The 16,745-nt window shown below is 30.1% G+C and overlaps 1 protein-coding gene across 1 annotated transcript in view; it reads left to right on the plus strand.

The window, feature by feature from the left end:
- The window catches only part of Kpc1 (Kip1 ubiquitination-promoting complex subunit 1), a 150,790-nt gene that overhangs the window by 69,308 nt on the left and 64,737 nt on the right, over nt 1-16,745 (plus strand). Inside the window, exons 16-20 of the mRNA XM_035366178.2 lie at nt 3,731-3,802; nt 3,898-4,003; nt 8,646-8,810; nt 13,013-13,152; nt 15,622-15,804. Coding sequence (XP_035222069.1) covers nt 3,731-3,802; nt 3,898-4,003; nt 8,646-8,810; nt 13,013-13,152; nt 15,622-15,804 — 666 coding nt within the window. The remainder of the gene's footprint in view (nt 1-3,730; nt 3,803-3,897; nt 4,004-8,645; nt 8,811-13,012; nt 13,153-15,621; nt 15,805-16,745) is intronic.

Here is a 16,745-nt window from a genome sequence, read left to right on the forward strand (position 1 = left end):
AATTATAAATTGAAAAAAGTAATTTTTTTCCACAAGAAAATTTTCTGTACGGTACAATTTAAGCACCTTTTTTATGATCAATTAAAAATTCCATGCATATTCAAAAAGTGTCAAAATCTGCTCCCTGACAAACAGCTACAAGTTACAGCCTGCTTCAAATTTGAAAAAACTTTAGGTAACATAGTAATTAACCACCACAACGTAGTAACTAACAGCATTTGAAATTGCAAGCTTCCTGATTACAATAAATTTATTGATCCTTTTCACCAGTATATAATCACAGGCGATCTTAGCATCATTCAAGGTGAGCAACTACGACAACTCATGCAACTAGGTGTCAAATTCTGTCCTACTTTTGGTCTTAATAAACACTATTGCTTAAATCAGTTCAGAAATGATCTTAATAATTTCATTATTTTGGCTAGTAATTGCATTAACTTACTGACGACAACATTTCTTGAATGGAAAGTAACATAAGTTTAAAGATTTTAAACTTATGCTTAAGCTACCTAGTTTCAGTCAAATCCACAATAAGAGGCATGTAGAATCTCAAATTAATATGCTGCAAGAAAGTTTTAACATCACCAAAATCGAAAAAGCAAGTAATAATTTCAGTGTCATATGAAAAAAAAAATATTACAACATTCTACATAAAGAATTACATAGCACCTGCGCCTATCAACATGTCTCTACCAGCACTAAAATACTTTTCAATAAATTTAAAGCACTTCATAAAAGACTTAAAACCTGTCCCAACAAATTTAATAATAAGTTTGCAAATCTCTATTTACTTCCGAAGTTTCATAAAACTCAAGTCAAATTCAGATATATGGCTAACAATACCAGAAGTTATTTAAAGGAAATAGATTATCTCTTTCAAAGAAACTTAAGCTCATTCGAGATGTTATCAATAATATTGATTTTAAAGATCAACATTCCAACTGGATGATTTCAAGCAACGAACAAGTTCTTAAGACTTTAAATTCACTTAAAATAGAGCATATCCAATGCTACAATTTTGAGAAACTTTATACTACTTTACTACTGGAAGAAATTCATAGTAGCTTGCTTACTTTCCCTAATTTATTTCCAAAGATCACTACAATTTTATCAACTGAAATTGGCAACATTTTCTTGCAAGTGTAATTTTTAACAATTATATTCAATTTAATAACAACATCTTTAAACAAGTACCAGGTATACTTATGGCTGGTAACTTTTCAACCACAATCTGTGAACTGTTCCTTTTTACCCAAGAATTTAAATTTGTACATTCACTTAAAATAGAAGATAAAAAATATTTCCAACACATATTTTGTTATATAGATGATGTTATTGCGAGCTAGTATTTACCCGACTTGCCTCAAGTTTAATACTACTAATACAGTTCAAAATAAAGTAGTTTTCCTTGATTTACATATTCTGGATCACAATCTTTTAAAAATCTTAGACAAACGCAGAGATTTCAACTTTCCTACACTTAAATTAACTAACTGGAATTCTAATATTTCTAGAAGAGTCATTATCAGTACAATTAATGCACAACTTCTTAGAATTAAAAGAATATGTAATAATACAAAACACCTCCAAGAAGAAGTACTCTACTTTGTTAAAATCTTACAAAGCAATCTTATTCCAAATACAGTCATTAAAAATCATTAAAAAAAGCTGGCATTTACCTGTTTTTTACGTTATTTGAGTTAGAAAATGAAATGTTTTACTTAAATCCCATAGGGAAGGTGATTAATGGATAGCTAATTCAAATGATCTAATGTAAAAATGTAAAGTTAATTCCTCTCACAACTTCAATTTTACACTCTACGTTTGGCTCAGTACTTCAAATTCTTGAATAAGAAACTTAAGCTTTATCTGGCCAATCCTATCCTTTTATTGATTTTTAAGGGCCATTTTCATTTCGTGTAGCTTGAAGCCCTCTAGCTTGAAGAATTATGACTTTAATTAACAAATTACTGAATTTTTCAAATTTCTACTGCTTTCTGGCCAAAATTTTTACCATTTTTTGGAATTAGCCATTTTGAATTCACCTCCTCTCAACTTTCTAGTATTTACTTCGAGCAAGAGGCCATTTTCAAAAAAATTTCTACTATCTTCGACCGCTTAACCCCCCCTTTTTGAGTTAGGTGGTGCCAACTGTCTGTTACGTTTCATTGGCCATAGCTTCATGACGTTTCTTTCCCTTTTACGTCATCTCACCTTATTGGTAAGCTAAATTTTTATCTTTTTTGGAGGCAAGTGACAATTTTAGCTCATAGCTTTTCACAGAAGAAGTCGCAGATTTAGCTTTGTTTAAGATTTTTTCTTTCCCTTGTTTTAATTTTGGTCATAGCAAGACCCAATTTGATGCACTTTTAGTTTAAAATTTTAAAAGTTTTTTCCTTCTTTTACTAAGTTTTAACGCTTTAAGCTAGTAGGTCCTCCCTAAAAATCTTGTATTATTGACTAAAGCAATTTGCTATTTTATTCTGTACATTTGCCTAACTAGTCTAGTCTGTATAGTTTTTTTCTTACACCATTAATGTGTTTCTCATTTACTTTTAAGCGGACGTGTCGGGAAATGAAGCAAAGAAATTGAAACTTAAGTCTTAGTTTGTCGGTTTAATAGTCAGAAGCTATTTTGTGTTCAGTCTCAATTCTTCTATTTTGACGAAATGCGATATGGAATTAGCTGAATTTGATCATTGTGCAGTTCCCCTGAAGAGTCCGTAATGAGATTCAATTTAGGCTAATTTACCATTTACCGCTTCATTGTATTTTTGCTTGTGTCTTATATCACTTTTGTGTGTATGTTTAAATGTTTTAGGATTGTTTAAACTTTAATCCACATTTTTTAACATTTAAATTTGATCTGAGTTTTACATTCACTTTTTATTTGTCGTTTTCTTGTCATAATTTCATTTATCTTGTATTTTAACTTTTAATTGCAATTTATTTTAACTTAGTGTTAAAAATTATTCACGGGAACCACAGTGTCACATTTGCTTTAAAGGAATGGCATGAAGAATTTTCTTTTTTACCTTGTTTTCTAACTTTGTAGCTCAATGCGCAAAATTTTTTACCACACAGGTCTTTTTTAGTTTGTTATTCTTAAATTATATATATATATTCCTAGTGCGGGCACTAGCCATTATAGGCTTTGGCTACTACTAAGGCCAAAAGCAGTGGTCAATTTTTTATGAAAGCATCTAATAGATGGGCCACCGTTTCCTCCTATGAAGGGACAGACAATTTACATCCATCCATGCCTTCTCTGAGATTCGAACCCAACCCCTTCATTATAACAGTCAGAGTCACTAACTACTTTCCCATCTGCCCGCAATATATTTATATATGTATCATTTTGCCATTGCATTGAGAGAAGGATGTTTTCTAGCTTTTTTCTAGTTTTTTAAATGTTTTATTTTGTAACAATCATTGTAACAACTTTTGTAAGCTTCTGCAGCATGGTATTAGAGTCAGCAATTATTTTTGCATTGCAGGAATTATTTTGATATGAAAAAAAAAAAAAATTAATTGTTTTCTGATAACCATTCCATATTCAGTTTGGAAAATAAAAATGGATAATGATATTACACATATTATATTTTAGAAATTAACAATTTCTGTATGTGTGGAAAATTTTAAATATTCTGAACAGTATGTTTTTTTTAATAATAGTTCATTACTTGTAATTGTTTGCATTGAGTTTTCTACAGTGCTATTGTGATTACAGGGACAGTGCAGTCGCTGCATTTTTTTGTTGAAATTAAGAGAATTTCTGAAAGAAAATTCTGGAGGAGCTCGGGTAAATATATAATATATCTGTAAATCATTTGTCATACATATTCTCTGATTTTTAATTCTTGTAATTTTTTCATGCTTTATAATTTTATATTTCAGGTTCCAGTTGTCCATTTATGTCCACTACCTGTAGCTTTAGCTTTTTTCCATCGTTTGATTTCACTTCTTCGTATATGTGTGTCAGCATCTGGCATTGATTTAAATGGCAAGATAATCATTTAGTATATTATTTTTTAAATTTAATTAAATTTAACATTTAGATTTGATAAAATTTTATTAGATTGCTTTTATTTGCTTAGTTAAAACAAATATTCTTTGATTGAAAAAAAATGGAGTTAAAAAAAGCTGCCCCCAGCTTTAAAAAAAAAAAAAAAAATGTCTCTCAATTTCATTTCATATTGTTGATTTGCATTGAAATATATTCATTACTATCATTCTGATCTTTCTGTATGTGAATGATAACATATTTAAAATGAAAAAAAAAAAATAGATATTTGTAACATTTTTATTATCAGTAACTGGCCACTTATTAAAATCACTTCTGTTCCAAACATATTAGGTGGCTTAGTTTAATAGATGGTACTTTGTGCATTACAAATTATAATATCAGCTTTACATTTATCTAGTAAGATAATAACGAATAACTAATCTAATAATTAATACCTAAAATAATAAGTAAAAATTAATGTTGAAATTAGTTTTACACAGTTTGGAAATAAGTTTTTTTTTTTTTTTTTTTTAATATAAAAGTATCTCTATAATTACTTACCGGATGAGATTTTAAACTTTTGCGTTAACTTGTGTTGTTCAACAGTTTTTCACTTGCATTCTTAAGTTCATAAAAAAGATGGTAGTTTTTCTGATCTTTTAGTTCAAGAGATTTTCTTAGACTTTGCAGTTGAACATTTTTGTTTGTAGTGCTGCAATGCTTTTGTAGTTTTGTTTGAGGTTCTCATGTCATCACTTTCTTCCATATAATTTTACTGTCACTCTCAATTTCAGTTTCTGCAGTTTTTTTTTCATATCCTATCTCATCATTATTGTTAGAGCCCACCAGCGGCCGAGCGGTAAAGACGCTGAACACTGGTAGTCCGAGGTTCGAATCCCCCAAACGGGCTGGCTGCATGGGCGTTTTCGTGGTTTTCCCCATGTGTAACGTGTATACGAGCATGTTTCCCTTAGAAAGTCCTCCACGAAAGGCATCCCTCCTCTTAGGCAGATAGATAGCCCTAGTGTGCTTTGCCATAATTAAATACACCAACACCATCATTATTGTTAGTCCTAACATATTCTAAAAGTGAATCTTCATAACACTCCTTACTGATTTACAAAACATTTGCTATAACGTTTAGTTCCTCTTAGCCACAGTTATTAAAATGCTTTTTAGCTGTGTTTTGAAAGACTGATTCCCATGCTTTGTTTATACTATGGATGACCTGTAGCAAAGATATTGACTTAATCATCTCTGTAACTGGATCTTACCATATATATATTTCTTCTGAATGTTCATATTACTATAAAAATAAAATTAGCAGTTTTCTCTATGCATTCTAAATGCATTTAGCATTTTTAGAATAACAGAAATCTTTAATTAAATGTGAAAATTCTAAAAGGAAAAGGAAACGTGGAAGAAAGAAACTGAATACATTAAGAGAAAGGGAAATTATTCTTCAAAGATATGTACAGATATTATTATGTAAATTACCTAGTTGTTTACAATTTCAGCCTTTACTATAATTTCCCATTTCTATTATCTCACCAGAATGCAAGTCACTTAGATCGTTTTTAAACTGAAGTTTTTGGAGTGTAAGACAAGAGAGCGTTTCTGACTTCTACTTGCTCCCTGCATTAGCTCCTGCCAGCTCTGATAATTTGTAATTATTCGTCTTTACATTACCGCTGCTGACATTTGAATTTGTTATGACGATGTAGTTACTGAGCCCGCTTAAAATGAAATTGTATAGTCTGTGATCACTAGTCCATATTTTTAGTTTGAATTTGATTCTTCTTGTTTAATTACATCACCAGAAGCTGTAACTGATTTTGTTAGCATAAGAACATGCCTTTATGTTTTAAGTTCTTTTTAAATAAGAAGCTTATTTAAACCTTTGTCTGATTTCGTAGTTACTTTCAGACATAGCGATAATTTGCTTCATATCTGTCTAAACCCTCATAGGTACATTTTGGAAAGGTTGACAGGTTAGGAGATAAAACATGCAGAAACTAGTGAGAACACTGTCTTGCTTATTGAGGCAAAGTTCTAACTGTTAGAAAAGTTTCTTAAAGAGAAGGAAATTTATATAAATTAGCCAAAATATCTGGAAAGGCTTCAAATTAAAAAGACGCATAAATATTTTGTAGCTTTTAATGTGTAATTATCCTAATATCTTTTCAGAATCAATGTCATAAATTACATGTATTTTAAACTGTAAAATTTTATTAGATTGGGATTTTAATAGGGCTTTTTTTTTTAACAAATATTGTTAAAAAATAAATAAAATTTAATAGTGCCCATGTAAATCCACAATGACTAAGGTTATCTTATACCTAATTTAATTAATTATAACTAACTGGTCACCATTAAAAATTATCTCTGCATTTTAAAGTGAGTTATCCCTTATCGTGGCCACTAAGATAAAACACAAAAATGTAAAAATTCATGTAAAACCTATTTTTCACATCTAGTGAGATTTAAAATAATGCAAAACAACTTATCACCTCTGGTGCTTTAGTAGATTATTAGTACCTTTTTTTTTAAAGTATATTAACCCTCTCGCTGCGCATCCCGCTATTTCCACGGGCAACTTAGAAGTAGCAAAATTTGCGCAACCCTCAATTTCCGCGGGGATGAATTTTTGCCATCTATTTAAATGTGCAACCCGCTCTTTCCCCATTCAAGGTTTCCTTTCGGCTTTTCTGTGATATTTAATTGTTTATTTACATGTGGGCTAACTGATGGCATTAGTTGTCCACATTTCTGACAAATGTACAAGAATACAAAATGTAGCATTTTGCATGCACTTTTCAGAGCTCAAAGATGTCTGTCAGGAAGCGTTTTGAAAGCAATGTAATTATCTATACTCCTGATGATATTTCTGACACTGGTAGTAGTTCTGACTCTGATTTCAAGTATATTGAAGATATTTATAACAAAACTGATGAAAACTTCTCGGATTCCTCTGCAGATAGTGATGAATCTGAAAATTCAGTTTCTATTGAAAACGTTTGACAGTCGTGCAAAATATTACATTATGCAAATATTTTCATTAGTATACATGTTTTACCTTTGTATTTTATAAAATCATAATTTAACCAATATTAATTTTCAAAATTTTCCTTTTATATCATTATTCTTCAATTTCAGTATCCCAACAACATTTTTCTATAATCTAATTCTATATTGAAAAAAACAAAATTTTTTTTTTTGTATATTTTAACTCTAAAATTTAACTCTAAATACTCTAAATTTTAATTAATAATAATATAATAACTCTAAATTTTAACTCTAAAATATATGTAGATTTGAAATATGTAATAAAAAAATACGCAATTTTTGAACCTATTTTGAAAAAAAAAAAAAAAAAAAGAACGCAGTGAGAGGGTTAATTGAGTTACAACCCTGGAACTCTACAAGAAGCTATGACATAACTGCATCAGACGGAGCCCAGCTAACTTTCAAAATTTGCGAACCATGCTTATACCAGGCCTTTAAGGTTTGTTCTGATCAGCAGGTCTCTCTCTAGGCAAGCAGACGTGGCAACAACAGCCAGTCTTTTGTTTTGAATCATGCTGATTGTAATTTTAACCTATGCCGCCTTGACATAAAATCTACTTAACCCCTAGACCCCTAGACTGCAAGTATGGGACAAAATGAGACATTAAAAAATCAAGATAAAGCTAGCTGTTAGTAAAACCTAAATAAAATGTCTCTTATCTTCTTTCAAATATGTCCAATTATTATGAGTTTAAAATATTTAATGCTTCTTGATAAATTTCATAAAGTTTATTTTATTCTCAAACTTAATAATTATGTTAATTATGTTTAATAATAACGCATTTTACTTATGGTTCTATTTTATTTGTAGGATGGTATTACAAAAGTTAACTTCAACATAGATAATATTTTTAATTGAATTTATTCTGTTCCCATTTGCTTATGGGTCCTTAATTTTTTTCATTAAGAGTCCTTAAAAGTCCTTAGACGTACTTAATTTCCATGTGCAGAAATGTGTACAAACCATGTTAACAGTTAAATAAAAGGCTAACCATCTCCCTTCTGGAACTGTGATATCACCCCAGGGTAGAACTTTAAGTTGAGAACCCCTATTCTAAACAGACATGAAAATGTATTTTTATGAGATTGGACAGGAAAGCTGGTTTGGAAAAATAAGTTATTAATTTTTAGTTCGTAACCATTGCACATAAACATTGCCTACATCTTCAACTTTCTTATTTTTTTTTTTATTTTAAATGGTGGAGTAAACAATATTAGAATTCAAGAAATTCTATGTTAAACGTTAAACATTTGTGGTACGAACTCTAACCAATAGATGGTGTTCATAGATCGTAACTGTTTTAAAATTTATATACTGAAATTTTGAGCTGAAATGGCGATCATCTTTTATAGCTTTAAAGTGCTATGCTAAGTGTCATAAAATTTTGCAAACGTTCTGTCATAAATTTTTTTTTATTAACTTTTAGTCTTGCAAAACTGTATAACATTTGTTGCGAATACTGTCAGGTACCAAATAAGCTCAAAAACAAAGTTAGTGGTTATATTTTATAAACTTTGATTTATTATTTTATTATTTGTTTTTGTGATAACATTGACATTTCTGTGTTTGCAGGACTTAGCGTTCCATGTAACGCATTTTATGATAATTCTATTCCTTATTTGGAAGTTCAACGTATTGGTGGCCTTCAGTCACATCTTTTAAGAGTATATCAAGATGTGGTTGTGAATGAAATTAGTAAACAGAAAGCAAGCACTGAAAATGATCCAGTAGCCTTAGGTATGATGTTTCATTTTATGGTATTTAACTTTAGTATTGTTTCTGATAGTTCTGTCAGAAGTTCACAAAAACGTGACCACCTGTAATTTTGAAAATACTTGGCAGCCAATAAAAATTTTTAAATATTTTATAACAGAAATTTCATTAATGTATTTAAAGATAATGATATATCAAAGCAAGGTTATAAAAATTACTATTAATTTTTGATTCTTCAAAATATCCACAAATTTTTGTCAAAGTTGTGCATACTCTAAATATTTTATCAAGTAGTTTTTTAATGTGTTCTAGTGTAATTTGTTTCTAACTGTTAATTAGAGACTTCCTTAGCTGTTTCAAAATATAAGTTCTAGATTTTGTGATAATTATCATTCTCTAAGAGCTCAGTGGTATTTAGTCCAGTCTCTGAAGTAACCATTATGCCAGAATTCTCTGAATCTCTCTCTTTTTTTTCTAGTTAATCTTAATGTTTATTATTAAAATTATTTATTAGAAAATTATTTTTACTCATAGTCTTCCAGAAAATATATACACACTCGCTACCATAAGTTTAGGAACATACTGCATTTCTTTACAATACACAACTTTCTTTTCTCTTGTTTTATTTATTTATTTATTCAAAAATTATCTCTAGGTAATAAAAAGACAATGCAGTTATAATAAATCATAATAGCTGTGAAAATTTAGGTCACCTAAGGAATTTTGTTGACAAGGTTTATTATCTTTATAATGTATGACAACTAATATTATGTCATTATTTATGTTGCATATTATGCCACATTATTTGAGTCATTTATGCTATATCAGTTTCGAATATGAAAATTTGTTATTGTATTTATTAAACCACAAATATTCAGACTCTTCCTAGATCGTATAGCTTACAGCTGCAGAGTTTTACAGGTCAGCATGCCATTTATTTCAAAATACCAGCATCCATTGCCTCCAAAGCAATCCACATTATCACAGAGTCTTTTTCATATGTGATAGTGAAGTAGATATACACTCATACTGCATTCATTCATCAGCTAAATTTTTGCCTCTGATGATTAAAAAAAATTTGAACTTTAATCTGCTTATGAAAAGAATTTTTTATAACTTACATGGTCTTAATTTTCATGATTTTGGCTCATGATAACCCCATTTCCGGATTATAGATCATCAATTTAAATCTGGTAAGATGGCATGCAGAAATTAAGAAATTAAAAATATGAAACTGTAATTTATGAAATAAAGAACAATTATGATCTAAAGGGTATCAAATTTTACAAAAAAAAGCTTAATGTTTATTTGCTTACTTTATTAAACATTTCTTTCAACTTGCGCATGCGTAAAGCATACATTACGCATAGTCGAAATTAGTAAATTGCAACTAGGAAACTATTTGATGTGTATTCGTGATATTTATAATGATGAGGAATTTTGTTTAAATCATATCAAAGACGGAGTACATCGAGATGAAATACTACATTTAGTAAGGAATTGTAAGCCGATTAAAATAAAAGCATCTGCCCTGAAGGTAAGGATAGTGCTGACAGATAAACTTCCAGTTCATTGTGCGCCGCGACATTTCCCCCCCTGCAGAGCAGCATGAAATTGATAAATAGATTTCAGAATGGTTAGAGAAACAAAGGATATGCCTTTAACCATTTTTTGAAGCAATTCCACTTTTTGTTTGATGGACATTGAAACATGCTTTCGCTTTGTAGATCCTTTGGCAGCTCCAGAATCGGAAATTCTTTTTGACATAATTGAAAGTTCAAGCTTACTTTTATAAAATTGCTCTAACAGCCTGTAAAAAATAATAAGCCGGATCCAATTCGAAGATTAAGGAACAACGCAATCTGCAACATTAACTGAACTAGATCATTTTAGCTTAGCTTATACCATCTGTTATACATTAAACGGGCATGTGTAAACATATTGTGCACATGCAGAAAGTTTGTAGCTTTGAGGTCCGGATTATAGATCATTCTGGATTATGGACGTCCGTATTAAAGACTTTTGACTGTACTGCTTTTCGCACCACCCGTCTCTTATTTGGCAAAAATTCCTGTAGCACCTCCCTCTTATTTTTTTCAATATTCCAACAAGAGTCAGTTTCTTTTGCAGTAAATAATTTGCAAGTGGGATGCTTGTGTAGTAATTATCTGTTGTAATATTTCTACTTTAGTTTTTAAGTGGAGAGACCAACCTATTCACAACATCCATAGGACTGTTTGAAACAGTGTAACAACCAGCAGGTTGTGCTCCACAATAAATTTCGAGGCCAGATGTATAAAATGTTTTTGAATCGCACAAAGCATACAATTTTATCCCATACTTCAATGGCAGTACTGAATGTTAGGCAGGTACTGAATCCATTGACAGCAACCTCAAAAGACATGCAGCATCTTATGAATAGTGACGAATTCGCCCAAAGTGTAGCAATCATTACAATTTTTTCGAAATGATTCAAAGATATTCTGGATAGCTGCCAATTTTTCCATTTTACATCTGTCCTGCCTTGTTGATTTATCATCGAATCAAAGACAACTTGGAAAAATAAAAATCTCTTGTAACTCATCACAGCTCTTGTTATTTCGTTTCCAGTGGCATCACTTGAAAACAACTCTTTACCATGGTGTCCTTTTTTTATTCCTATCATATATAACAATTCAAAGTATACCATTATTTCCACTCTTGAAGTAACAGTGCACTCTCTGTCTCTTGAGTATTTGCCTTTTAGCAAACTTATATATATATTTGTATATTCCAAAATTTCATCAAGCATATTTATAGCAATTCGTTTCAAAAATGATCCTATTTCATCCTCTGTATCCTTGGCATGGTGTTTTAGGCTAGATAACACTTTCACAATATTTATCTTTTTCGTCCTTGAGCAGTTTGCATACTTCTAGTTTCGCTACTTAGAAGATTTATCCATACCAACCTTGACCATATCATCATCATTCCTTTTTTTCTAAATCATTATTATCATTGTCATCTGAAATTCGTTCGCATTCATTGCTGATATTATTTATCTCTATATTTTCCTCACTCAAATCACTATTGTTCTCACATCCGAATGCTTTCCTTATCTTCTTTTTCTTCATCAGATAATTCTTAAAAAATGCGAGCAAAATCAGTTGGTTGCACATACTTTTTATCATGAAAGCCGATATTAAAAATTATATAGTCAAATTTATACAAATTAAAATAATACACATCAATCAATTTTACAAAATATTCAAGATTAATATTTTCACTCACAAACACACGCTTGTTGTAACTTTTACGAAGCTGCCATGTAGCGCAAAAGCCTAGTTAAAAAATGTTTAACAGACATCAGTATAAAACAAAAATGTTTGTAATAATGTACCAACAGGAAGTCATATGACTTTCTGTTGGTACATTCCGTGATGTGGGGAAGGTTTGCAAAGAAAAAAATGACTTTCAGATGTAACAGCTGCGATATGCGAAAAATGGGCATTGAAAACGAATTTGTTGTAAACTTTATACATGATGCGCGTGATGGAAGGTTAATGTCAGTAGTTACTGTTTTTAAAATAGAAAAAGGAAGAAACCAAATTAAAATGGAGACATAAATGGACTATTGAAAGTTAAAAGTTAGAATTTGGATTTACATAGTTTTTAACGTATATATATATATGCATGTTTTTACCTTAACCTTAATATATGCATATTTTTAACTTAATATATGCATATATATATATATATATATATATACATATGCATATTTCTCAATGTTTTTTGTGTTTCCATGTTCACATTTCACCATATGCTGTATTACGAATATTGTTTTTTTCCCCATTTTGTACCACCCCTTAAAGTTGTGACTGTTAGTTCTGTTACAGTTTGCTTTTTAAACATGGCTTTGCTATTTTTTTTTAATTTTTTAAAATTTGTTTTATTAAAATTTAAAATTTGCCATAAAATATCATTAATTAGTGATTTAGTAAAGCTGGTTATTCATCCTTCATTTTAGGGTGTAATTGTAGAAATATTACACAATTTTATATTGGTTATGAAGAAATTTCTAGGTATGTGTACAGAAAAATTTTAGCCATATTATTTTTTTCTTTTTTTAGGATGTGATGGTAGGAAAGTATTTTTATTTGTATAATGAACATCATGTTCCTCACATTATAGTGACATATATAGTCTGTTAGGTTTATTTTTTCTCTTGTATTTTATATTTTTTCTAGGGAAATTACTTAAGTCTGAGAAATCAAAGTCTCAGCATTTAAGGCATGCTGGTGATAAAGATAATTTTGGAACTTTAATTGAACTTCTTGATGGAATTGTTCGTCTGTATCATATTGCTGCCCATCGTCAGCTGGAGAAGGTATAATATTTATAAAATATCTCCATCTCTTTTTATCAGATTTTTTTTAACAGTTCAACTTATCAGTCTGTAAAACATAATAGCAATTTTTAATGAATGCAAAGAAATTGGATTGCTTTCTTACTTGACTTTGCCTAAAAATTTTTTGCAGACATTTTTAAAAACATTATTTTATACTGATGTCTGTTAAACATTTTTTTAAAACTGTATCCATGGTCTTTGGTTTCATCAAAATTCTGAACAATTAGGAAATTAAGTTTATGAATAATGTGGAAACAAATGCAAAATCTGAGATAGAATTTTTCTATAAATACAATGCTCATTGTGTTATTAACAATTTTAAAATAAATACAGTCAAAAGTCTTTAATCCGGACTCGTCGGGACTTCGGCGATTCCGGATTATCGATTTTTCCGCATTATAGATCATCAGTTTAAATCTGGTAAGATGGCATGCAGAAATTATAAAATTAAAAATCTGAAACCGTAATTTATAAAATAATGAGCAATTATGATCTAAAGGGTATCCAAATTTACCAAAAAAGAAGCCTAATATTTATTTGTTTACTTTATTAAACATTTCTTTTAACGCGCGGATGCGTAAAGCATACCTTACGCATAGCCGAAATTAGAAAATTGCAATCAGAAAACTATGTGATTTGTATTCGTGATATTTATAATGACGAGGAATTTGATTTAAATCATATCAAAGACGGAGTACATCGAAATTAAATACTACATTTAGTAAGGAATTATAAGCCGACTAAAATAAAAACATCTGCCCTGAAGATAACGATAGTGTTGACAAATCAACTTCCAGTTCATTGCGCGTCGCATCGTGACGTGCCCCCCCCCCCCGCGCAGAGCAGTGTGAAATTGATAAACAGATTTCTGAACGGTTAGATAAACAAAGGATATGCTTTTATCCATTTTTTGTAGCAATTCGTTTTTTGTTTGATGGACATCGAAACATACTTTCGTTTTCTAGATCCTTTGGGAGCTCCAGCATCGGAAATTCTATTTGACATAATTGAAAGTTCAAGCTTACTTTTAGAAAATTGCCCTTACAGTCTGCAAAAAATAATAAGCCGGATCCAATTTGAAGATTAAGGAACAATGCAATTATCAACATTAACTGAAATAGATAATTAGATAATTTTAGCTTATACCGTCCATTATACATTAAACGCGCACGCGAAAACGTATTCTGCACTTGCGCAGATGCATATGCGCAGTTGTAAATGTCTTGCGCGCACGAGTAAAGCGCCTATGCGCATGCGTCAATGCGGCGCATGCGCAGAAAGATTTTAGCTTTGAGGTCCGGATTATAGATCATTCCGGATTATGGGTGTCCGAATTAACGACTTTTGACTGTAATTGTGATTGAAAACATAGAAAATCTATATCAAGTGGAATTTGATTGATTGTTGAAAATGAAAAATAAATTTTTATTTTAAACTTACCAAGTAATATTTTTTAAGTTGAACCTCTTTTCAGTAAACCTATCTTAATATCTTATAAAATTTAAATTAGTTGAAAAACATTTATTATTATGCTAGAAAATATTTCATTCATTTTTGTCTCTCATATTTTGAAAATATTTGTCATGAAACTGTTTTCATGTGTGCATTTCTGTCCGTCCTTTCCTAAATAAGCTACAAAAGTATTTCTTCTTAATAATTCATTTTGATAGCCTCTTAAACAATTTGACATGCTTTGATCTTATTTAAAACAAAAGGATATGTTCAAAATTGCCTAATAAATAAAGAACCTCCGATTCATTATTATCAATGCCCATGTTATGACAATAATTTTGTGTTCATTCTACTAATGTGATGAAGTTAAGTCATCTCAATATTTTTATTGTTTTGGAACTGAAGATTCAGGATCTATCTATAAATAAGAACAATCTAAAAATGTTTGCTAGAAATGGAGTGTTGTGGACCAATACAGCCACTTATGGGACCATGCTTTGTTATCAGAGAGTATTTGCAAAATATAAGTATATTGATCTCCTACTTCAAGTGTCCAGGGGTTCAAAAATTTGTTAATAAGGGATGTATGCCAAGAAAGGGGCTTCTCTTCATTTTAAAATAATGGCTGTTAAAGTCTAACTTCTTGTTTTGATTATGAAAAGGGAAAGGAAATAAACAATGAAAAGGAAGAAAATAGTACTAAATAATCACTATTATTGGTACATCAGGTGTCCACAATTACTACTTGAGGAGAAGTGAGGGGAAAATATGCAACAGTGTAAAATTTCTAGGCCTACAACAACAACACATGTCTTAGCTATAGCCTCATGCTGCCCATGAGTCCGTACAATCTAGCTTTTCATTCTTTGGACTGTAGACTTACTAGATTTGTTAGTACAGTATATTTTATGATTGTATATCTTTGCAGTTTAAAGTAACTATTTCAAGATTTTTCTGTTCAGTCTTTCATTTATTTATTTATTCTTTTGTGAACAGATGTGTGCCCTTCGGGATAGTATGCATGAATATCGCCATGCTTTAAAGGAAGTAGAAAAGCGTTTGAAAGTTCAAAAAGGAGATGTTGAAGAAGAGCTTAATCAGGCAAAACAGGTATTCCTTGAAGAACTCATTGAACAAGGAAGGCACCAGGCTTGGATTTCATCTGTTGTATACTCATCTGTAAGTGAAATTTGTCTTAATATTTAAATTTGATCTTTATTCACAGAAAATATTTATTTCTTAATCATTATAAAACTGTATTTATACTATTTTCCATGTGCCTACAGTTATATAATATACTTGTCATTTATTCGTTCACTTAGACAGATGTAGTGGATTTCAAATTTATTTTATATAAAAAATTAACAACTTTTTGCTGTAAGTGGAATGGCTGTGATTATTCTGAGGGCATTTTTTTTCATTATTGAAATCTGAAATATTTGTACTGCTGTCGAAAGTAAAGGTATATATTTTAATTTTATTCGGAAATGACTTTGTCATTCAAAGAATATAAGTGAATTTTCCTTTATTTGGATATTTTTACCTACTGTGTTGTTTTAAAAATAAAGAATAGACCTTTTTGCTAGACTGTAAAAACAAGAGTCTATAATGTTGCTATTTTAAGTTTCAAGCTGACATTTTGCTATGCTCTTGTAATATATTTTAAATATGTTATCATGTATTGTATTGAGTAGATAATTTCATGTAACTTCAGCATGAAAACATAACATGAAATAAATATTTTTAGTTCAGTGACAAAGCATATAAAGTACCTGAAGCAAAAATTTGTGTCCGTATTAGGTAGTCGGAAATGCCAGGAAACAAATATGCCATTATTGATTAGTAAATTAGTCATATAATTTAAAAATAAATTGCATATCCTCCAAAATATAAACTGATGTTTGTTGTAAATTTATGTTATTTCTGAAAATATGCAAATAATTTTTCATTTAATTTTCAGAATGATGTGTTTTAGATAGATTCTATTGCACATTTGCCAAAGTGCATAAGGAGGATATATGTGACAAATCAAATAAAGGATTTTTTGGGGGGTGGGCAAGTTGTCTTTAAAAATTTTAATTCTGATGAAGATGTGATGCATGAAATTGTACACTGCTGAT

This window comes from Stegodyphus dumicola, chromosome 9, assembly GCF_044657685.1.
Source record: "Stegodyphus dumicola isolate Sdum_Otavi_A_Nest chromosome 9, ASM4465768v1".
In the NCBI taxonomy this organism is placed as follows: Eukaryota; Metazoa; Arthropoda; class Arachnida; order Araneae; family Eresidae; genus Stegodyphus; species Stegodyphus dumicola.